This window comes from Coregonus clupeaformis, chromosome 29 (assembly GCF_020615455.1).
Source record: "Coregonus clupeaformis isolate EN_2021a chromosome 29, ASM2061545v1, whole genome shotgun sequence".
In the NCBI taxonomy this organism is placed as follows: domain Eukaryota; kingdom Metazoa; phylum Chordata; class Actinopteri; order Salmoniformes; family Salmonidae; genus Coregonus; species Coregonus clupeaformis.
Genome location: NC_059220.1, coordinates 22,202,996 through 22,227,159, shown reverse-complemented (window position 1 = coordinate 22,227,159; position 24,164 = coordinate 22,202,996). Strand labels below are relative to the sequence as shown.

The 24,164-nt window shown below is 44.5% G+C and overlaps 2 protein-coding genes across 5 annotated transcripts in view; one reads left to right on the top strand and one right to left on the bottom strand.

The window, feature by feature from the left end:
* Nucleotides 1-2,329, bottom strand: part of LOC121544850 (reticulon-1-A-like) — a 50,474-nt gene extending 48,145 nt beyond the window's left edge. Inside the window, exon 1 of the mRNA XM_041855053.2 lies at nt 1,889-2,329. Within this exon, the coding sequence (XP_041710987.2) occupies nt 1,889-2,108 (220 nt within the window). The 5' untranslated portion in view covers nt 2,109-2,329. The remainder of the gene's footprint in view (nt 1-1,888) is intronic.
* Nucleotides 2,330-2,818: 489 nt separating this feature from the next.
* Nucleotides 2,819-23,102, top strand: lrrc9 (leucine rich repeat containing 9). Of its 4 annotated transcripts, none has more exons than XM_041855049.1 (33): nt 2,819-3,009; nt 3,354-3,416; nt 3,527-3,745; nt 3,968-4,108; nt 4,213-4,276; nt 4,367-4,437; nt 6,205-6,387; nt 6,828-6,983; nt 7,083-7,291; nt 7,458-7,589; nt 8,022-8,201; nt 8,425-8,542; nt 8,637-8,781; nt 8,945-9,085; nt 9,231-9,355; nt 9,474-9,662; nt 9,792-9,911; nt 10,014-10,205; nt 10,309-10,434; nt 10,584-10,724; nt 10,877-11,054; nt 11,256-11,476; nt 11,592-11,714; nt 11,815-11,945; nt 12,066-12,174; nt 12,325-12,464; nt 12,990-13,126; nt 13,955-14,172; nt 16,580-16,648; nt 17,544-17,669; nt 18,790-18,973; nt 22,479-22,644; nt 22,779-23,102. In XM_041855049.1, the coding sequence occupies exons 2-33, from the start codon at nt 3,360-3,362 to the stop codon at nt 22,816-22,818; spliced, it is 4,551 nt and encodes a 1,516-aa protein (XP_041710983.1). In that variant the 5' UTR covers nt 2,819-3,009; nt 3,354-3,359; the 3' UTR covers nt 22,819-23,102. The 4 variants fall into 4 exon arrangements, with proteins under 4 accessions (XP_041710983.1, XP_041710981.1, XP_041710982.1 ...); XM_041855047.1 differs by having other exon boundaries at nt 3,349-3,416; XM_041855048.1 differs by having other exon boundaries at nt 3,210-3,416.
* Nucleotides 23,103-24,164: the final 1,062 nt, after the last annotated feature.

The window sequence follows — 24,164 nt, the reverse complement described above, 5'->3', positions numbered from 1 at the left end:
GCCATGAGGTCGAAGGAATTGTCCGTAGAGCTCAGAGACAGGATTGTGTAAAGGCACAGATCTGGGGAAGGGTACCAAAAAATTTCTGCAACATTGAAGGTCCCCAAGACTACAGTGGCCTCCGTCATTCTTAAATGGATGAAGTTTTGAACCACCAAGACTCTTCCTAGAGCTGGCCGCCCGGCCAAACTGATCAATCCGGGGAGAAGGGCCTTGGTCAGGGAGGTGACCAAGAACCCGATGGTCACTCTGACAGAGCTCCAGAGTTCCTCTGTGGAGATGGGAGAACCTTGCAGAAGGACAACCATCTCTGCAGCACTCCACCAATCAGGCCTTTATGGTAGTGGCCAGACGGAAGCCACTCCTGAGTAAAAGGCACATGACAGCACGCTTGGAGTTTGCCAAAAGGCACCTAAAGGACTCTCAGACTATGAAAAACAAGATTCTCTGGTCTGATGAAACCAAGATTGAATTATTTGGCCTGAATGCCAAGTGTCACATCTGGAGGAAACCTGGCACCATCCCTACGGTGAAGCATGGTGGTGGCAGCATCATGCTGTGGGGATGTTTTTCAGCGGCAGGGCCTGGGAGACTAGTCAGGATCGAGGGAAAGATGAACGGAGCAAAGTACAGAGCGATCCTTGATGAAAACCTGCTCTAGAGACCTCAGGACCTCAGACTGGGGCGAAGGTTCACCTTCCAACAGGAGAACGACCCTAAGCACACAGCCAAGACTACGCAGGAGTGGCTTCGGGACAAGTCTCTGAATGTCCTTGAGTGGCCCAGCCAGAGCCCAGACTTGAACCCGATCTAACATCTCTGGAGAGACCTGAAAATAGCTGTGCAGTGACGCTCCCCATCCAACCTGACAGAGCTTGAGAGGATCTACAGAGAAGAATGGGAGAAACTCCACAAATACAGGTGTGTCAAGCTTGTAGGGTCATACCCAAGAAGACTGGAGGCTGTATTCGCTGTCAAAGGTGCTTCAACAAAGTACTGAGTAAAGGGTCTGAATACTTATGTAAATGTGATATTTACGTTTTTTTACTTTTAATAAATTAGCAAAAATGTCTAAAAACCAGTTTTTGCTTTGTCATTATGGGGTATTGTGTGTAGATCGATGAGGGGAAAAAACTATGTAATCCATTTTAGAATAAGGCTGTAACATAACAAAATGTGGAAAAAGTCAAGGGTTCTGAATACTTTCAGAATGCACTGTATATGGTGTATCAATTTAATGTTTTGTTTTTTGAGAATTGTTTCTCACTGATATGGAAGATAAGGTTTTTATGCTTCCAAACCCATAAGCAAGCAATGCGTGTTAATGTTCAGAGCACTGGGGCTCTTAAAACTCGCCTTCCCCAATTCATCTGAATGTAATGGAACTGAGTCATGATCAAGGGCTAGGCCCATGGCTAGTTCACAGCTGGCCTGTTGTTTGCTGTCTTCTCATGGTCTGTTCTGTTGGTCTGTTTCTCTAAGACATTTCAATTTTATGTAGACCTAGATTTCATAGTCCATAAATAAGGTTTTGAATTGTATTCTACCCAAGTTCAAATTCTGTTCTATTCTGTAGTTACCCACTAATAGGAAACCAATTCCATTATTTGAACTTAAGTACATTTCCCAGCCAAACCCATGATTGGTGTAGATTCGATCTGCTAAACTTTTCACTCACTTCGTGAGAAAGTACAGAATGTCTGGTACACTGCGATGACGAAGGTTTCATCTCAGACATGTTACACCCCAAGAAATAGGTATTTGTGATAGCATCGTCTGCTATGAGAAGTGTAAACAGACTAATTTAAATTACGTACGTTGTATATCTATATAAAAACAAGTGTTGTCTATAAATGATAAGATAAATGTTATTGATAAACCGCTTTACCTGTAGATACAGTTTCCATAGCAACGGGAGGCCTTTTCCCATCGTCCTCAAATTGATGGAATTGATCCAGGTCACTCGTCTCCTCCCTGGTTTTCGGTTTAAAATCTTCACGTAGCTCACCAAACCGGGGTGGGGTGCTTCCAAACAGGCCATTTCTTTCATAATCGTCCCCAAACCATTTCCCTTCCGAACCTAGTTCGTCACTGGGCTTCGAAGACATGCTTTTAGGGAGAGGTTGCGCGAGAGATACAGGCACAAGCTATAAGGCAGGCTACACAATGGATAGTGGGTTGGTCAAACGAATAAAACAGGAAAATATGCTATGAAGGCCGACTGCCTTTACAAAGATATACTTAAATTGTAAAATTCTAATGGCTGCGCGGTCCAGTCCGAGAGCACAAGTGAGCGAGGTTGATTGTTTTAGTTCAGCGCTTCAAAGCTGACGTCATGGCATTAGCTATGTTGGTACTTATTTAGGGCAGAGTAACATTCTGTTAACTGTTTCAGCATAACTAATATAAAAGTGTTTGAATATACAGTTGAAGTCAATGCAGTATGTTTCCAAGAGTACGCCATAAATAAAATAAACTTCAGCATATTGAAGCATCTTTGAAGCGTGTCATGTTTGAAATGCTTAAGACCATATCACAATAATAACGCAAATTGTAATATTGCTGTACCATGTTATGTTTCAACATACGACACTGTTGTATTTTTATTTTTGTTAAAACATTTCACGTTAGTAGATGCAAGTAATTTCACTCGTGCAAATATCCAGTTGAGGACCATTTCTTTGTTCTGTTCATGCCAGTTTGTTCTCAAATGAATTGCATTGTAGCGTCCTCGTGTGGTGATGATCAAAAGTACAAAGAAAAAGTTAAGATGACTCCTGAGCAACGGGGAAGCACTTCCCTGGATACGGGTTGATGACAAACCCTGCTGGGGCATGCTAGCTACAGGTGCACAATGTCTATCATATAAACACCCTAAAATTATATTTTTGTTTTCATGAAGACAATAGCAGCAATATCAGATGTCCAAAACTGGTATGACGTTAACTTAGTGGTCTGAGCAGACAGTGTCAGTGACAGTGAACTCTTGTGCAGGCTGCAACTTCGAATGTAAGTAAATGTGCATTAGCTGACGTTACAGTTAGCTAGCAGGCTAACGACGTTAGCTTAGCTAGAGCTAACTAGTAAAATAATTATTGAGTGACACAAATCACGTTTTCTTGCTATTTATACTTATATTAAATGTTTTTTTTTAATCTCGTATCTGTCCTCAAATTTTAGCAAACGTTAGATTTAATGACTTTTTTCAGATGCTTGTTACTGATAGCTAACATTACCCCCAGACAACACCCTCCAGCCCCCAAGACAAGCTAAGTTTAGCAATGTTCCTTATTTGAGCATTTAATTTTTTGTTATACATGACATGATCAACAATTGCTTATATTTCAGCACAGAAAAACATGATACAGAGTGAAAAGCAAAGACATAATGGTGACGAGGAGGTTGTCAAAGAACTGGTGAGTGTAATTTTGTCATAAATGTCTTGTGTCAACCAGATACTTATGATTAAAAATAGTATCATTTTCTGTTTGGCTTGTGGAGACAACCTTTTTTTGTACCTCAACAGTGCATTGCCAATGGGGTGTCTTATGAGAAGATACCCCAGGAAGGTAGCAGCATCACAGCCCTGGAGGTGTTTTTCTCGGGTTATCCGCGTATGGTTGGGCTCTCCCTTTTCCCAAGGCTGTGCCAGCTCACATTGGTAGGCCAGAGTATCAGTCACATCAAGGGCCTTGAGTCATGCCCCCTGCTTCGGGAGCTCTGGGTGGTGGAATGTCAGCTGACAGTAAGATCCAGGTTTCTCTTCGTGCTGACATCTTGGAGATGTGTGTGTAGAGTTTTCATCTAAAGAGTATCTAAAACAGAATTATATTGACTATCTTTGATTTCTCGATTCAGAATAGACTGCAAAATGTCTGCAAAATAACTGTCATCAAGCTATGATTTGCATTATTATCTTTAATACCAACAATAATATTTTGTGGGGTATTTATTTTCATTATTGTAGGACATTTCTGGACTTCAGAATTGCCATCAGTTACAGAAGCTGTACATCTATGACAATCAGATCAGTAAGATTGAGAATTTGGAGTCACTTGTCAATCTACAGGTGCTGTGGCTTAACAACAACTTCATCACTCACATAGAGGTATGGATGCTTTTCTGTGTCGTGTAAAGTACCTCATAATCTGTATAGATTGTTCTTTTTTAAATCACCTTTTTGTCTCATCCTTTCTTCATACCTGTTTAAAGGGATTGAACACGCTTCAAAAGCTGAGAGAGCTGAATCTAGCTGACAATAACATTGAAAAGATAGGTGGGTTGAAGGTTCATCTCCAACGCTATAAACTTGACAGATTACATCTTTGATTTACTTATAATGATAATTATTCAATTTGTTTCACAGGACACAGTCTTGATCCTAATATCAGCATTGAAAATCTGAATTTATCTGGGAACAAGATCAGCTCTTTTAAGGTAAGAAAAAACCCCATTAACTTTTCAAATAATGAAAGGTTTTAATTCTGCACCTTCTCAATCTGATATCTGACTACTACCTTTGCATATGGTCATTTACAGGCTTACTTCTCAGTCAAATATCTTGACAGCCTAATCTATAGTAGATTCTGTATACAGTGCACTCGGAAAGTATTCAGACCCCTTGGCTTTTTCCACATTTTGTTACGTTACAGCCTTATTCTAAAATGGATTAAATTGTTTTTCCCCCTCATCAATCTATACACAATACCCCATAATGACAAAGCAAAAACAGATTTTTAGACATTTCTGCAAATGTATTAAAAATAAAACAACGGAAATATCACATTTACATAAGTATTCAGACCCTTTACTCAGTACTTTGTTGAAGCACCTTTGGCAGTGATTACAGCCTTGATTCTTCTTGAGTATGATGCTAAAAGCTTGGCACACCTGTATTTGGGGAGTTTCTCCCATTCTTCTCTGAAGACCCTCTCAAGCTCTGTCAGGTTGGATGGGGAGCGTCGCTACACAGCTATTTTCAGGTCTCTCCAGAGATGTTAGGTCGGGTTCAAGTCCTGGGCTCTGGCTGGGCCACTCAAGGACATTCAGAGACTTGTCCCGAAGCCACTCCTGCGTAGTCTTGGCTGTGTGCTTAGGGTCGTTGTCCTGTTGTAAAGTGAACCTTCACCCCAGTTTGAGGTCCTGAGCGCTCTGGAGAAGGTTTTCATCAAGGATCTTTCCCTCGATCCTGACTAGTCTCACTGTCCCTGCTGCTGAAAAACATCCTCACAGCATGATGCTGCCACCACCATGCTTCACCGTAGGGATGGTGGCAGGTTTCCTCCAGACGTGACGCTTGGCATTCAGGCCAAAGAGTTCAATCTTGGTTTCATCAGACCAGAGAATCTTCTTTCTCATGGTCTGAGAGTCTTTAGGTGCCTTTTGGCAAACTCCAAGCGGGCTGTCATGTGCCTTTTACTGAAGAGTGGCTTCCGTCTGGCCACTCTACCATAAAGGCCTGATTGGTGGAGTGCTGCAGAGATGGTTGTCCTTCTGGGAGGTTCTCCCATCTCCACAGAGGAACTCTAGAGCTCTGTCAGAGTGACCATCAGGTTCTTGGTCACCTCCCTGACCAAGGCCCTTCTCCCCCGATTGCTCAGTTTGGCCGGGCGGCCAGCTCTAGGAAGAGTCTTGGTGGTCCCAAACTTCTTCCATTTAAGAATGATGGAGGCCACTGTGTTCTTGGGGACCTTCAATGCTGCAGAAATTATTTCGTACCCTTCCCCAGATCTGTGCCTCGACACAATCCTGTCTCGGAGCTCTACGGACAATTCCTTCGACCCCATGGCTTGGTTTTTGCTCTGACATGCACTGTCAACTGTGGGACCTTATATAGACAGGTGTGTGCCTTTCCAAATCATGTCCAATCAATTTTTTTTTTTTTACCACAGGTGGACTCCCAATTAAGTTGTAGAAACATCTCAAGGATGATCAATGGAAACAGAATGCACCTGAGTTCAACTTCGTGTCTCGTAGCAAAGGGTCTGAATACTGTATTTTATTTTTAATACATTTGCAACAACCTGTTTTCACTTTGTCATCATAGGGTATTTAAAATGTGGAAAAAGTCAAGAGGTCTGAATACTTCCCGAAGGCACTGTATACAGTATCCAAACCATTAGTGGGGTTGAAGCCAATCAGGGTTGTGCATGCTTCAATTGTCCCTCTTAAGCATCAACATCATGTTATCGTGGTGTATAACAGGAGCTGACCCTCCTGGCCCCATTGCCCTCTCTGAGAGAGTTGGGACTGAAGGACCCCCAGTCAAGTCCCACCCCAGTATGTCTGCTGTGTAACTATGCCACCCACGTGCTCTACCACATGCCAGGCCTCCAGCGGCTTGACACCTACGACGTCTCCAGCAAGCATTTGAAGGACGCTGCTGAGGTACAGGTCAACAGTCCCAAGGGTCAGCTTTCGTAACTGCTGTCACTGTGCGATCTCCAGGGCTCTGATAGCATAGAATTAGCAATTAGAATACTAGAATGGACATTAATTATCTTATGACAGTATAAAAGATCAGCCATTTTGGTAAAGAAGTTAGATTTCTCCTTGACTAAAATGGCTGCCATTATCATAAGATTCTGGAACTTTGAGGGTTGATGACATAGTCATTCTAATAATTTAATAGGATCTCTATGTCTGATACTCTCTACTCCTGAGAGATACCAGCATTTGTTTAATGAGTCATCCCTGAACTCTGATGATGGATGTATTTTTCCAGTGCTGCTATTTTTCTAATCTTGTAATTACAGTCTAATGAACTATGCTATATAAATAAAGGGGTTCCATTGCATACAGTACATTGTAACATCTGTTCATTCCAGTCCACTGTGATGAAGAAGATGATGTACTACAACATGCGTGTGCGGACAGCCCAGAGGAACCTGGCAGAGACCCAGGCCAATCTGCTGGAGAACAAGAGGAATCTCTTACAGCTGCCAGAGGACCGCATCAGAGCTCTCAATTATGCCCTCAAAAACGTCAGTACAACACTATGCCCTCAACAATGGACTTTTGATGCATATGTCATACATTTACAGTGGTGCTTAATATGACTGTTGTGTTGGTGTCTTGAGCAGCTGGAGTGTGAGCTGTCGGAGGTGCAGGCCCTGTGCAGGAAGTCGGCCCGTACCTGGGAGGATGGACTGTCACCGCTGAGTGAGGGCTCAGGGGACCGCAGTGACACCCCTGCTGACATCACCCGCGACCCCGGCCTGGAACACAAGATCCTCTCCAAGCTGGACACCCTGAAGGAAAGGTTGCAATTGTGGAACAGGAGGTTGGAGGAGTGAGTTCATATACATGAATAATGGATTAGACCTCCAAGAGAGATTCTTTGAGTTTAGAGGGGCTTAATACAATCTCATTTGGCATTGTTGTTTATATGTAAGCTTTCTATTGGCACTAAGATGATGAAGTGTGAAAAGTAGAGTGTTTTTATATTGTTTTTGCAGGATTGAGTCCTGGTACCAGCGGGACTTGGCCCAAGCCACCAACAGGAACGAGATGATGGTCCACTTTCTGCTAATGGAGCTTGAGACAGTGGGGAATATTCGGTTTGAAGAGGGCTGCTCCACAGACCCCTGGTACAAATGATCTCCTTTTATATAACAGTGACATTAGCCAGGGTAACTGCAGGGAAATGACTTGTGTGGTCATATAGTATTAGATAATGTAATGATATGTGTTATCCCAGTTTTCTGCGGACTGAGTTTACCTCGTTTGTGTAGGGGATTTGTGTAGGTGATTTGTGTAGGTGATTTGTGTAGGTGATTTGTGAAGGTGATTTGTGCAGGTGATTTGTGTAGGTGATTTGTGTAGGTGATTTGTGTAGGTGATTTGTGTAGGTGATTTGTGTAGGTGATTTGTGTAGGTGATTTGTGTAGGTGATTTGTGTAGGTGATTTGTGCAGGTGATTTGTGTAGGTGATTTGTGTAGGTGATTTGTGCAGGTGATTTGTGTAGGTGATTTGCAGCATTTAGCTACTGAGTCCACTGTTTTCGCTCTCCTCCCAAAAGGTTCACTTCCTGTTATGACCTCCTGCTGTCCCGGTTCTGTGCGTGGGACTACAAGGCTCAGGGCATCACTGGCATCAAGATCAACAGTATCATCCGCATCCATAACCGTGCGCTACGGCTTCGCTTCGAGGACAAGCTTCATACCCTGTTGGCCAGCGAGGAGTCGACGATGTTCTCACAGTGAGTGTCCATGATGAGACTGTGAAATCTTAAAATGGCACCTCTCTCTTCTACACGCAGCGTTCCTTTTCTCTGTGATATTCACCTCCGCTCCTCAGTATTATGCCTATGTCTAATATTACACAGAAATAGTTGAACATTTATGTTTTTTGGTAACAGACCATGTAAACTGCAATATTTTGACTGTATTTACATATGTCTGACTGCAGTTCCATCTGTGCAGGAATTACAAACGCTGGCTGGAGTACCTGTTCTATGTGTCTGATCCTGAAAGAACCAGTGACAAGAATGAGATGTTGCACATTCCAGAGGACGGCTTTAAAACAGCAGATATGTATAAGGTACACATATTGCTTATTTAGGCTGTACACTATGCCTGAGATTGTGTCATTGTTGTAGTTCTTGACACTGTCATGTGTCTTGTGTCTGTGTTAGGCCCTGGGCAGAGAGAGAGCTGTACCCTTGTCTAACAGCCTGAGTGTGACGGACAGGCCTAGGATTGAGTACACACAGAGACAGGCCAACCAAAGCACCTCCAAGCAGAGCATAGACCCTCTCCTTTTCAGACACGCTCTATATGGTCCTATTTCATCCTTTCGCACACTTCAATTACTTTGTATTGCTAATGAAACCTTGAGGATAAAACCAGTATAAAAATGTAAATGTACAAATTATATTTGTTTGCTTTTAATGAACCTGTGTCAGAGAAACTGAAATTATTCTAACTGTCCTCCTGTTTCAAGGTCAGGTCATTGTGTCCAAAGTGTTCCTGGGCCGCAGCTTCCCCATCCGTGAAGGGGATTCAGTGGATGCCCTCAACTACCCCAAAGCTCACTCTGTTTACTGCAATGTGAGCCCAGAGCAGGTCCATAAGACAAATGCAGGTAATGTCATGTGAAATATCACAACTGTTACTTTTCAGAACAACCTGTTTTTTACTGGTGACAGTGGAATGGAAACAACCAGCAAAAGTCAACATTCTTCTATTCCATCCTCCTGTTGAACAACCTGAGACTTCTATCCATATAGAGAGGCCTTGCTCCTCCAAGATCCACAGCGGCTGTGACTGCAGTCTGAGACAGAGTCAGTGGTTTGTATTTGACCATGAGCTTGTCCTGCCGGAGTACCTCATCGACTTTGAGTATATCACGCAGGTAGGAAAAAGTATACCCTGTTTGTCTTTCGATGTTCCAATTTTTGTAAACCCACAAAACCAGGTGTTGATATTCACCAACTGTTTGTCCTCTCCACTATGATGTTCCCTCCTCTCAGGACCGAGTCCAGCCTGTGTTCCCAGAGCCCAGCAGCAGAGGCACAGACGACCCCACTCCCAACGATATCAACCTGGACAAGGAGACTCTAAACATGGAGCCCTTGCTCAAACCGCGGCCCAAGATGCTGAGCCTGGACGAGAAGACTTTACTCAATGTAGCCAGGGCCAACGTCCTCAGTCAGATTACAGTAAGGGTTCAGGCCTCTGAGTGAGGGACTAACAGATAATGTTACCTTAGCCCCACTAGGTTTAGCACTGATCTCCCCTCTGTACTGTGCCGGTGCCCCACCTTCTAATTTATTCTTCCCTGGTCAAAGGTGTTGAATCTCCATGGCAACAGCCTGAGTAAGTTGAAGGAGATCTCTCGACTGACAGCCCTGCGCCGCCTGACTATCAGCTTCAACGAGTTCACACAACTAGACGACATCTCCCACATGGTGCGTTCTGACGGGTGGGGCGTTTAGGTCAACCAATCTTCATGAATCATTATCAACTTGGAGTCCTACATACAGTAAATATGTTTCTCTGTCTTCCTCCAGCCCAACCTGGAGTTTGTGGACGCCAGCTACAACCACCTGCTGACCCTGGAGGGGCTGAGGGGGCTGGGGCGGCTCAATCAGCTGGACCTGCGCTGGAACCAGCTGACCCGCGCTAGGGAGGAGACGGCTGTGCTCCGGAAACATGCCCCCAACCTGCTGAGACTGGACACCCGCCACAACCCCTGGCATAGGGTAAAACCACACACACTAACACCAGCTTTAACATGGGTCTAGTCTAGTGTCCATATAGTAAGACCATAAGACACTGCTGATGAAGGTGATGTGTTTGTCCCAGCCCGAGGCGGTAAGGATGACTGTTCTGGGACGTCTGATTAACCTTACACACCTGGATGACATGCTGGTGACAGAGGAAGAGGCAGGCGCTGCTGTTCAGATGGCTGCAGGTTCCAGAATCAACCAGGTAAGAGTTAGTTCATGATTTGCCAGATTAGGTTGAATACTTTAATGTAAGCGGGCTACCTTTGCTGTTGCATGCTGCGTGAGAAAGTTTGGTCTACCTTCTGTGTTGAGAGTAGTAATTCCTCAGTCTGATTCACACTTTGGCTACAGGCATCTCTACTGGCCCACTCCCGGACGGACAGTGAGCGTCCCCGCAGTCTCAGCCTGCTTTCTGCAGCCCAGCTCCTGGATCAACTCAGCCCCTTGCCCTGGGACATCACTGGAGACCTAGAGCCAGGCTGGACCACCAAGGTGAAACAAATAATAACATACACAATACTGGAGTCCAGGAACAATAAAGATGTATGCGTTTCAGCTTGTAGTTTATGGGTTCTCTCCAGGTGCTTCATCTGCGGTACAAGTGCAGTCTGTTTACTTAACAGTGAACTCTGAACTCTGAGCAGATCACAGCCCTTAACCTTGACAGCCAGAGGCTCTCCAGGCTCACCAACCTGGACAAACTGGTCAACCTGCGCTGGGCCTCCTTCAATGACAACGACATCTCTAAAGTGGAGGGTCTGGACAACTGCCAGCATCTAGAGGAGCTGTCCCTCAATGACAACTGCATCTCTAGGCTAGACGGTCAGTCCTAATCTCAATGGTCGCCACATGACAAATGATGAAGTGTTGTCATATATCTTTTAACACAATAGAAAACCCTTGGCACTCTTGGTTCAGAATGCACCAGGTCTATTCAAGGAAAAGAAAATAATTTGGCATTGACAAGGGAATCATGTCCATCAAAGATGTATGAGATATCCCTCCACATCTTTGTCTTCTCAGGTGTGTCCAAACTGCACCAGCTCACTAAGCTCAGTGTGAATGGGAACCAGCTGTCCTGTCTGGACGGCACTGTCCTGGACCGGCTGCCCAACCTCCACTTCCTGTCTGTGGAGAACAACTGCATTGGCTCCCTGTACGGGGTGCATAGGGCCCGCTCACTATTCGAGCTGTACATAGGCAACAACATCATCACCACCACACGAGACATCTACCACCTGAAGGTGAGCTGACCTCACACAGCCAAGCATGAAAAGCTGTTTTTTATACACTGTTACTAATAGTCAATGTGGAAATTAAAATAAAGTATGATTATTGTTTTTGACCTTTTATTTCTAGGCTTTGACAAACTTAATCATTCTGGATCTGTATGGTAATCCTTTAGTGGAGAAAGTGGAAAACTACAGGATTTATGTGGTGTTCCACTTACCCTCTCTAAAGGCACTGGATGGGGTTGCAGTGGTATGTTTACGTCATAATCAAATAGAGCTATTCGTTTTAGAGATACATAAACGTTTGCTGAATTGAGATGAAACAGAAGTGACGTCATTGTGATCCACAGGAAATGACGGAGTGTGAGAATGCCAAGGATGTGTTTGGTGGACGCCTGACCCCTGACATGGTGGCAGAGAAACTGGGACACTCCAACTACTCCGACATCGTTGATCTCAACCTGCAATCCAGTGCCATCAGGTCATTGACCATAGTGTACTGTGTAGGAGTACATCACAGTATTTCAGTCACCTTTTAGATGAGTAGAAGAGACGGTAAAAGAAAGAGTGAGTGTGTATAAACTGTTCCCTCTCTCCCCAGTATGGTGGACCTGGCCCCAGCAGACCTGTTCCAGAACATGCGCAGTGTCAACCTGGAGCACAACAACCTCACCTCCTTCAGTGGCCTTGTCTACCTGCCCAACATCAAGGTGGGCCTGCCAAGTGATTGTTACCAACCGGACAGACTTTTCCGACCATTCTAAAATGTAATCTGTGTCATATATTTTCTATTTATCAGTTGCACTGTCAGGTTTTTTAAACCATCAACAATAAACATTTTCTTATTTTCTTCCATGTAGGCATTATGTCTGAACTATAACCACATAGAATCCATCCTGCCCAGGCAGAAGGCCCAGGCCCCCCTGACTAACAGACAGATTCTCTACCACAAGGTGAACTCCAGTGGCTACGGCCAGCAGGGCTCATCAAAAGGCAGCAGGTACCAGCAGTACAGATAAAAGTCTATTATTTTAACATGATATTAAAATGTATTACTTTTTAAACCTAGTTTGTGAGATGGAAATGTACAATTCATGAATAGCTTTAAACCTTTCTGTCTTCTCAGTGTACGGTGTGGTTGGCAAAGGACTCATTTCATGTCTTTGTTGCAATAGAGAATATTGTTCTACTTTCAGCCACTTGGGGGCAGCACGAACCTGTTGACGTGACAAAGCTTTTAGGCTTTTATTAGCTGCTCTTAGAAAATCACAAATCTCCCTTTTCACTGTTACTATTGAAAAAGACCAGAGGAGAGTTTACATAAAGTAAAAGGTTTCAAATGTGAAGGGGGTTGGGGGGGGTGGGGGGGGGTCAGGCTTTTGTGTGGTCTGCCTGACTGTGTTTGCCTTGAGTTGTTGTGCACCTGTGAGGTCTGGCCTTCTAAATGAGGCACTGGGGAGAGAAGGTGCATTCAGTCAGAGAGGCAGCTAACGCTCAGAGTTCCCATTCTGTCCCTCTCTTTCAGGGAAGTGGGCCCTGCAGACAGCCTGGAGCCACTAATGGGCAGCCTGGAGGTGCTGCATTTAAGCCACAATGGCATCTCCAATATGGCCAATCTGCAGCTCAGCAGGCTCACCAATCTCAAAGCACTCTTCCTCCAAGGTACAGTAACAGCTTCCTTCAGGTTTCAAAGCTGACGAAAAGCACAGCTCAGTCACAGACAAGGCTCTCTCAGACCTGTCCAGGTGGAGATGAGGCAACAAGAATAGAAACTAAATGGGAATGGCAATGAGTCACGGGAAAACAGTGCCTTTTTCTGTCTGCCATTGTTTGCATTTGATTATTGTTTTCTTCAGTTGGGTGACTGTCTGACCCTAATCCCACCTTGGGTGTCGGTTTATAAACCTGTCGAGACAGCTTTGTACGCACCACTATACACACGGATTCAGAGCAGAAGATGCACCTTTTCCAGTTCCACTTTAAAGTGGCAATCTGTAGTTGCTACATACATTTTTGTACTTTTATATATATGCCCATTGATTCTTGAAGAATATAACTTATAAATGCCTCATGAGCTTGGTTCAACTGTTGTTACCCATCAGAACCCACAATATAAGCTTGTTTTATTCCATTGTTTGTAAACAATGAAATTGTAAACAAACACTGTATAGCCTCAAAATATGTTTAAAACTATTATTTTGATCTCATGGATGGTCAGTCCCATCGATAGCTCTGTCTAAGAATTTGAGAGTGGTTACATTTCTCAAGCCCCATCCCTCAGCTGTTTACCAAAAACAGTGGCGGGTAGCCGCTGTGTTGTTGTTTCAACTGCAGATTTCCCCTTTAAGTATCTGAGTGTATTTCAGAGTGTATGATTGAAATTCACACAGTTGTAATTTGCAATGATGCAGCCCGGTCAAATCATATCAGTAACAGGGGTAGCTGTAGTCATGTAATTACCTACTGATTTCATATCTTACCTCCTCTCAGGTAATGAGATCAGCCAGGTGGAGGGCTTGGAGGGGCTGCACCGGCTCCGGGAGCTGGTCTTGGACCGGAACCGGATCAAGGCCCTGGGGGAGAACTCCTTTTTTGGTCAGGTTTTCCTGCTGGAGCTGCACCTGGCAGAGAACCGCCTCCGGGAACTTAACCACCTCCAACCCCTTACTGAGCTGAGGAGGCTGTTCCTGGGCATGAACAAACTACAGGTACTCCTCCTCCAGCAGTCCTCCAGTGTCCTGCAACTGCAAGTCATTACCCTTTCTGGCAATACTGAGCCATTCATATGCATTCATATACTCTAATGAGGAATTCATTCATTCACAGTGTGGAAATGTCCACCAAGTTCAAAGTCTGTACTGCAGTTACTGAATTATGGTGATGCACTCATAACGTGCAAAGCATTTGGCGTGTAAAATGTGTTTTATTTTGATCTACAGTGTATGCAAACAAGGGGGTGGAAATATAGTGCCATAATTATAGATCGTTACCACCCCACTGTGGCGTGTGTGTGTGTGGGGTAGCTAGTATTAAGGAGAATCGACATTGATTGAAGGTCAGGGTTATACGTATGAGGACAGAGAGGAACAATCAAGGCAACGTGTAATCAGGTTCTCAGCCTACATCTCATTCTCACCCCAGGCGGGTGATTTGCGCTTTGTCCCTAGTTTTTTCCACTTTGCTTCTTTTTCTTCCTTAATCTTTTCATGTTTTCAATTAAGACATGAAAACGCAGCAATCATCCCCAACAAACCACCCTTCACAATGGAGGTCTGTGTGAGTCACAGCCCGGCTCAGTCACATTCCGTGGGGGAGAGAGACGCCCCCGCTCCCCTTTAGCATGCCCAAACTCTCATGAGATTAATGAGAGATCACACATGTAATCTCTCCCATGAGCTGCCCCCCCCTTCAAAATTTGGATGAGGTTTGGCCCTAATGGATTGGGGGGGTTTGAAGTAGGTAGGACATACAGTATAATACAGTGAGGGAAAAAAAGTATTTAGTCAGCCACCAATTGTGCAAGTTCTCCCACTTAAAAAGATGAGAGAGGCCTGTAATTTTCATCATAGGTACACGTCAACTATGACAGACAAAATGAGGAAAAAAAATCCTGAAAATCACATTGTAGGATTTTTAATGAATTTATTAGCAAATTATGGTGGAAAATAAGTATTTGGTCAATAACAAAAGTTTCTCAATACTTTGTTATATACCCTTTGTTGGCAATGACACAGGTCAAACGTTTTCTGTAAGTCTTCACAAGGTTCTCACACACTGTTGCTGGTATTTTGGCCCATTCCTCCATGCAGATCTCCTCTAGAGCAGTGATGTTTTGGGGCTGTCGCTGGGCAACACAGACTTTCAACTCCCTCCAAAGATTTTCTATGGGGTTGAGATCTGGAGACTGGCTAGGCCACTCCAGGACCTTGAAATGCTTCTTACGAAGCCACTCCTTCGTTGCCCGGGCGGTGTGTTTGGGATCATTGTCATGCTGAAAGACCCAGCCACGTTTCATCTTCAATGCCCTTGCTGATGGAAGGAGGTTTTCACTCAAAATCTCACGATACATGGCCCCATTCATTCTTTCCTTTACACGGATCAGTCGTCCTGGTCCCTTTGCAGAAAAACAGTCCCAAAGCATGATGTTTCCACCCCCATGCTTCACAGTAGGTATGGTGTTCTTTGGATGCAACTCAGCATTCTTTGTCCTCCAAACACGACGAGTTGAGTTTTTACCAAAAAGTTCTATTTTGGTTTCATCTGACCATATTACATTCTCCCAATCCTCTTCTGGATCATCCAAATGCACTCTAGCAAACTTCAGACGGGCCTGGACATGTACTGGCTTAAGCAGGGGGACACGTCTGGCACTGCAGGATTTGAGTCCCTGGCGGCGTAGTGTGTTACTGATGGTAGGCTTTGTTACTTTGGTCCCAGCTCTCTGCAGGTCATTCACTAGGTCCCCCCGTGTGGTTCTGGGATTTTTGCTCACCGTTCTTGTGATCATTTTGACACCACGGGGTGAGATCTTGCGTGGAGCCCCAGATCGAGGGAGATTATCAGTGGTCTTGTATGTCTTCCATTTCCTAATAATTGCTCCCACAGTTGATTTCTTCAAACCAAGCTGCTTACCTATTGCAGATTCAGTCTTCCCAGCCTGGTGCAGGTCTACAATTTTGTTTCTGGTGTCCTTTGACAGCTCTTTGGTCTTGGCCATAGTGGAGTTTGGAGTGTGACTGTTTGAGGTTGTGGACAGGTGTCTTTTATACTGATAACAAGTTCAAACAGGTGCCATTAATATAGGTAACGAGTGGAGGACAGAGGAGCCTCTTAAAGAAGAAGTTACAGGTCTGTGAGAGCCAGAAATCTTGCTTGTTTGTAGGTGACCAAATACTTATTTTCCACCATAATTTGCAAATAAATTCATTAAAAATCCTACAATGTGATTTTCTGGATTTTTTTCCCTCATTTTGTCTGTCATAGCTGACGTGTACCTATGATGAAAATTACAGGCCTCTCTAATCTTTTTAAGTGGGAGAACTTGCACAATTGGTGGCTGACTAAATACTTTTTTTCCCCACTGTATGTCTTATCTCTCCTTTCTATTCCCTGTAGGACATCTCAGAGCTGGACAAGCTAGAAGTCCTTCCCTCCCTGATTGAGCTGTCAGTTGTAGGGAATCCTGTGAGTATCTTCTTTTTTTTTTTTTTACCAGTGTCGGTTACAACCTTGTATGTCTACTGGAAGCTACAATTACTTCAATCAAGCAAGAGCTCAGTGAATAGTTTTACCCCCATGACAGTATGAAAATGGTCAACTTACTACTTCGCCAGGATTTCAGTGTGTGTTCATTTTGACTGAAATGCCCCTGAGTGCAACACTCAGTGCAACTCTGTAGTTCTAAATTAAGCGATTACATGATGGACCGTCTGCTGTGCCTCAAACTGGCCGGCATCAGAGACAAATCCGCTGACCAAATGGCAGGGCCGTTATCAGACACTATTGGCCCGGGTTCAGCACCCATCTGGAGCCGTCAGTGCCCAGAGCTGTCAGTGCCCAGTGCAGAGGGCTTGCCATCCATTGAGGCCTTCTCAACTGGGCCAGCATGTTTACCCCACTGCCCCCATCCCCCCGCCCCTTCCCCTCCCCATGGGGCTTAATCCTGCCAGGGTGGAGAGCCAGCAGCCGCTCCAGAGACAATACCTCCTGCTGTCAGCCGCATGAGATCACTGCTGCACCCATGTGCCCTGGCCAGACCATCTCTCCTCTCTTCTCCTTCTCCTCCGTTCAGCCTTCCCTTCTGCAGGGACAGACAGGGCTCTGACCCCGGAGAGGATAGCTTTGTCCCCTATGAAGGGGGGAGCAGAGGTTATCATCAGCTGGACCGGGGAGAAGGGTAGGGCTAGTGGGGTTATTAGCTGGACCATAGGAGATTATGAGAGTGTGGTCTCTGAGGGTGGTGAATTCAGAGAACTGTGTTGGACTCACAAACAGCCCCATGCCAGTTTAGTCCTTACAGGACAGCCTTGCAGCCTTCACTCTGAGGTCCTACATGAGTAAATGTTTTTTGTTGTCCCAGGTGGCCCGGCGATCCCTCCATAGGCCGGCGGTGGTACTACGCCTCTCCAGGCTGCAGGTTCTGGATGGAGTGATGGTCACCCTGGAGGAGAGGACCAGGGCTGAGCTACTCTGCACAGAGGTCCAGGTGAGAGCTTATTGACTGAGAAATATACAAACAGAGTAATGGTACTGCCTTTGTATATCACTTGGTTGGTAAGAGCTTTGTCTTCTTAGCTGCAGTGGTCTGCAGGAGAAGATACAGTTATCTCCATGCCTTATGAGACTGACCTAAAAAGCCATAAAGGCCTCATTTCTGTCAAAGGCCAGATAACGGGCCATATCATGTCAACTGCAATGCAACTTGAAATCAAACAGCGGACAGAAAAACAACAACCAAACAGCAACTACCAAAAAACAAGGATCAAATTCTCCCAGTTTGTCTCCCTGATTTGATCTGCACATAACGAGAGACGGGGGCAGTAATGCTCCTCCAGTGCTGAATTAAAAGCAGCCTAAGCCAGCTCAGTTCATCCTGCTGATTAGATGAAATGTGCACGACCGATAATGCACCAATGGATTTGCCCCCCTATTAGCTGGGTCAACCCGGCCCCCTGTGCTCGTTAAGAGAGTATTTGGGAACGAGAGAGAGAGGGGGATCCTGGGCTTTCTCATTAAAAACATAAATACACAACCCTCTTTCCGCTCTTGTCCCCCATCCCTCTCATTTCAGGCTTATTCCTGCTCTCACCCGCCTCTTGTTTTTGTTTTCATTCAACAGTTGTTATTATTATTGAGTGATCATTATCATTCTCTTATTAGATTTCTACACGTGATGAAAGACAGTAGAAATTTGGTCATCCATACTGTAACGTGGGTGTAGCAGAGACTAGCTATGGCGGGTGCAGTGAGGCAGGAAGCGTAGATAGGAGGCAATGCAGGACATATTAATGACATTTTAGTCATTTAGCAGACGCTCTTATCCAGAGCAACTTACAATTAGTGAGTGCATACATTTTTCATACTGGCCCCCCGTGGGAATCGAACCCACAACCCTGGCGTTGCAAGCGCCATGCTCTACCAACTGAGCTACAGGAGGCCCGAGGTCAGAGAGACTTGAGACAGTGTTGCTAACGTGTCCCCATGTGCACTTATTATGGACACCTATTAATATCACCTGACTCAAAGTAGCTTTGTGTATACAGGATATCCTCTCTTGTGGTATAGTATTGGTGTGGTATTCACTGTCCCTCCCTCTCTCCCCACAGTGCCCCATGGCTCCTGGATCTGGCATGGATATGAACCTGCCTGGCCTGCTGCCCCTCATGTCCCGGACTGCCCCTCTGCGGGGGACCAGTCTAAGTGGAGGACTGCAGCTGCAGCACTTCCTGGGTCACGAGATCCTGATGCCCTGCAACTTGGATGAAGCACTGCCCCACGACACGCCCAAACGTTAGTTAGCACTCCCTCTTATCTGTCACACACACGGCACATCCGCACAGTGCATCATGATATCCTCATCAATATTAATCAAATACCAACATTATAATCTAAAAGTGTCTGGTTAAGGGGAACACTTACAGTTGAAGTCGGAAGTTTACATACACTTAGGTTGGAGTCATTAAAACTTGTTTTTCAACCACTCCACACATTTCTTGTTAACAAACTATAGTTTTGGCAAGTCGGTTAGGACATCTACTTTGTGCATGACACAAGTAATGTTTCCAACAATTGTTTACAGACAGATTATTTCACTTATAATTCACTGTATCACAATTCCAGTGGGTCAGAAGTTTACATACACTAAGTTGACTGCCTTTAAACAGCTTGTAAAATTCCAGAAAAGGATGTCATGGTTTTAGAAGCTTCTGATAGGCTAATTGACATCATTTGAGTCAATTGGAGGTGTACATGTGGATGTATTTCAAGGCCTAACTTCAAACACAGTGCCTCTTTGCTTGACATCATGGGAAAATCAAAAGAAATCAGCCAAGTAATATAATTGTAGACCTCCACAAGTCCGGTTCATCCTTGGGAGCAATTTCCAAATGCCTGAAGGTACCACGTTCATCTGTACAAACAATAGTACGCAAGTATAAACACCATGGGACCACGCAGCCGTCATACCGCTCAGGAAGGAGACGCGTTCTGTCTCCTAGAGATACAAATCAATCCCAGAACAACAGCAAAGGACCTTGTGAAGATGCTGGAGGAAACAGGTACAAAAGTATCTACAGTGAGGGAAAAAAGTATTTGATCCCCTGCTGATTTTGTATGTTTGCCCACTGACAAAGAAATGATCAGTCTATAATTTTAATGGTAGGTTTATTTGAACAGTGAGAGACAGAATAACAACAAAAAAATCCAGAAAAACCCATGTCAAAAATGTTAGAAATTGATTTGCATTTTAATTGAGGGAAATAAGTATTTGACCCCCTCTCAATCAGAAAGATTTATGGCTCCCAGGTGTCTTTTATACAGGTAACGAGCTGAGATTAGGAGCACACTCTTAAAGGGAGTGCTCCTAATCTCAGTTTGTTACCTGTATAAAAGACACCTGTCCACAGAAGCAATCAATCAATCAGATTCCAAACTCTCCACCATGGCCAAGACCAAAGAGCTCTCCAAGGATGACAGGGACAAGATTGTAGACCTACACAAGGCTGGAATGGGCTACAAGACCATCACCAAGCAACTTGGTGAGAAGGTGACAACAGTTGGTGCGATTATTCGCAAATGGAGAAACACAAAATAACTGTCAATCTCCCTCGGCCTGGGGCTCCATGCAAGATCTCACCTCGTGGAGTTGCAATGATCATGAGAACGGTGAGGAATCAGCACAGAACTACACGGGAGGATCTTGTCAATGATCTCAAGGCAGCTGGGACCATAGTCACCAAGAAAACAATTGGTAACACATTACGCCGTGAAGGATTGAAATCCTGCAGCGCCCGCAAGGTCCCCCTGCTCAAGAAAGCACATATACAGGGCCGTCTGAAGTTTGCCAATGAACATCTGAATGATTCAGAGGAGAACTGGGTGAAAGTGTTGTGGTCAGATGAGACCAAAATCGAGCTCTTTGGCATCAACTCAACTCGCCTTGTTTGGAGGAGGAGGAATGCTGCCTATGACCCCAAGAACACCATCCCCACCGTCAAACATGGAGGTGGAAACATTATGCTTTGGGGTGTTTTTCTGCTAAGGGGACAGGACAACTTCACCGCATCAAAGGGACGATGGACGGGGCCATGTACCGTCAAATCTTGGGTGAGAACCTCCTTCCCTCAGCCAGGGCATTGAAAATGGGTCGTGGATGGGTATTCCAGCATGACAATGACCCAAAACACACGGCCAAGGTAACAAAGGAGTGGCTCAAGAAGAAGCACATTAAGGTCCTGGAGTGGCCTAGCAAGTCTGTGGAGGGAGCTGAAGGTTCGAGTTGCCAAACATCAGCCTTGAAACCTTAATGACTTGGAGAAGATCTGCAAAGAGGAGTGGAACAAAATCCCACCTGAGATGTGTGCAAATCTGGTGGCCAACTACAAGAAACGTCTGACCTCTGTGATTGCCAACAAGGGTTTTGCCACCAAGTACTAAGTCATGTTTTGCAGAGGGGTCAAATACTTATTTCCCTAATTAAAATGCAAATCAATTTATAACATTTTTGACATGCGTTTTTCTGGATTATTTTGTTGTTATTCTGTCTCTCACTGTTCAAATAAACCTACCATTAAAATTATAGACTGATCATGTCTTTGTCAGTGGGCAAACGTACAAAATCAGCAGGGGCTCAAATACTTTTTTCCCTCACTGTATATCCACAGTAAAACGAGTCCTATATCGACATAACCTGAAAGGCCGCTCAACAAAGAAGAAGCCACTGCTCCAAAACCACCATAAAAAAGACAGACTACGGTTTGCAACTGCACATGGGAACAAAGATCGTACTTTTTGGAGAAATGTCCTCTGGTCTGATGAAACAAAAATAGAACTGTTTGGCCATAATGACCATCGTTATGTTTGGAGGAAAAGGGGGTTGCTTGCAAGCCGAAGAACACCATCCCAACCGTGAAGCACGGGGGTGGCAGCATCATGCTGTGGGGGTGCTTTGCTGCAGGAGGGACTGGTGCACTTCACAAAATAGATGGCATCATGAGGAAGGAAAATGATGTGGATATATTGAAGCAACATCTCAAGACATCAGTCAGGAAGTTAAAGCTTGGTCGCAAATGGGTCTTCCAAATGGACAATGACCCCAAGCATACTTCCAAAGTTGTGGCAAAATGGCTTAAGGACAACAAAGTCAAGGTATTGGAGTGGCCACCACAAAGCCCGGAGCTCAATCCTATAGAACATTTGTGGGCAGAACTGAAAAAGCATGTGCGAGCAAGGAGGCCTACAAACCTGACTCAGTTACACCAGCTCTGTCAGGAGGAATGGGCCAAAATTTACCCAACTTATTGTAGGAAGCTTGTGGAAGGCTACCCGAAACATTTGACCCAAGTTAAACAATTGAAAGGTAATACTACCAAATACTAATTGAGTGTATGTAAACTTCTGACCCACTGGGAATGTGATTAAATAAATAAAAGCTTAAATAAATAATTATCTCTACTATTATTCTGACATTTCACATTCTTAAAATAAAGTGGTGATCCTAACTGACCTAAGACAGGGAATTTTTACTAGGATTAAATGTCAGGAATTGTGAAAAACTGAGTTTAAATGTATTTGGCTAAGGTGTATGTAAACTTCCGACTTCAACTATATGTTTCATTCACCTCCATGATTGGCAGAGCTGTTAACCAACACAGAGAACAAACGTCTCTTTCGCTCTCTCTCTTTGGCTATGCTATGGGACTCATTAGGCTTGGTTATCCACTCATTAGGGTTTGACACTCTCATCCTGTCAGAGGCACCACTTTAATCCACACAACTGTGTTAATTCCCATCTCAGACAAGAAGCAAAAACACAGCAGTGCTGCCAACCATGTCCGCAGTGCCCAGGTAGAGATGACGTTTAGGCAGATCAGAGGAACGGCAAGCACCCTGCCATCCACCGGCCTCCTTCCTAACGGGTACAGGGTCCTCATCACCAACCCCAACCAGGAGCAGGACAGCAGGTGGGTAAAGTCCTAAACTCAGACCCTTGGGTTGTAGTGAGTAAACCTAGTTTGGTCTTGAGGTCAGAGGTCAGTGTTCTAGAGGGGAGGATACACTGTAAAACCCTATCTGTATGCTTGCTTTTCTTTTACAGATACCAGAGTGGTGGTGCTCCTAAACCCCCACCCATGTAGGACCCCAGGGGTTTTGGCAGAGGAACGGGGGACACTACTGTGGGCACGAGGAAGTAGAGAAATGGGAGGATACTCCTGTGTGGGTCATTGCACACATGCAGAGTAAGAGTGGGAAGTATTGTTCAGCTGAATTCGGTTCACTTCTGCTCCATAGACTGTAGATTAGTGAATTGCGGATAACCCTCTTTCCTTTAGTTTGTCTATTTATAAATGTACACTGAACAAAAATATGAACTCAACATGTAAAGTGTTGGTCCAATGTTTCATGAGCTGAAATAAAAGATCCCAGAAATTTTCCATATGCACAAAAAGCTTATTTTTCTCAAATGTTGTGCACAAATTTGTTTACATCCCTGTTGGTGAGCATTTCTCCTTTGCCAAGATAATCCATCCACCTGTCAGGTGTGGCATATCAAGAAGCTGGTCAAACAGCATGATCATTACACCAGTGCACCTTGTGCTGGGGACAATAAAAGGCCACTCTAAAATGTGCAGATTTGTCACACAACACAATTCCACAGATGTCTCAAGTTTCGAGGGAGCGTGCAATTGGCATGCTGACTGCAGGAATGTCCACCAAAGCTGTTGTAAGAGAATTGAATGTTCATTTCTCTGCCATAAGCCGCCTCCAATGTCGTTTTAGAGAATTTGGCAATACGTCCAACCGGCCTCACAACCGCAGACCACGTGTATGGGGTCGTGTGGGCGAGCGGTTTGCTGATATCAACGTTGTGAACAGAGTGCCCCATGGTGGCGGTGGGGTAATGGTATGGGCAGGCATAAGCTACGGACAACAAACACGATTGCATTTTATCTATGGCAATTTGAATGCACAAAAATACCGTGACGAGATCCTGATGCCCATTGTGAGGCCCATTTTATTTAAGGTATCTGTGACCAATAGATGCATATCTGTATTCCCAGTTATGTGAAATTCAAAGAGTAGGGCATGATGAATGTATGTCAATTGACTGATTTCCTCATATGAACTGTAACTCAGTAAAATCTTTGAAATTGTTGCATGTTGCATTTATATTTTTGTTCAGTATATTTACTTTTGTGACATAAAATATGAAACATGAACTGCTGTATGCTTTGTCAAAATATATGTGATGTCTATACTTTTTTTAAATTTTAATTTTCACAAACACGGTCAGGGCCAATGAGCTGATGATACTTGAAAAGAGATATATACAGTATCCCCATGTTAGGAGAGTGTGGCATGAACAACAGCCTCTTTCTATCCACAACTGTTATTCTCCAACCAGTGACCACTGTAATCTATTTAATACTGTGAGGTTTGGAGTCATGTCCATTACACTCCTTTCCTTGCCTCCAAAAAAATC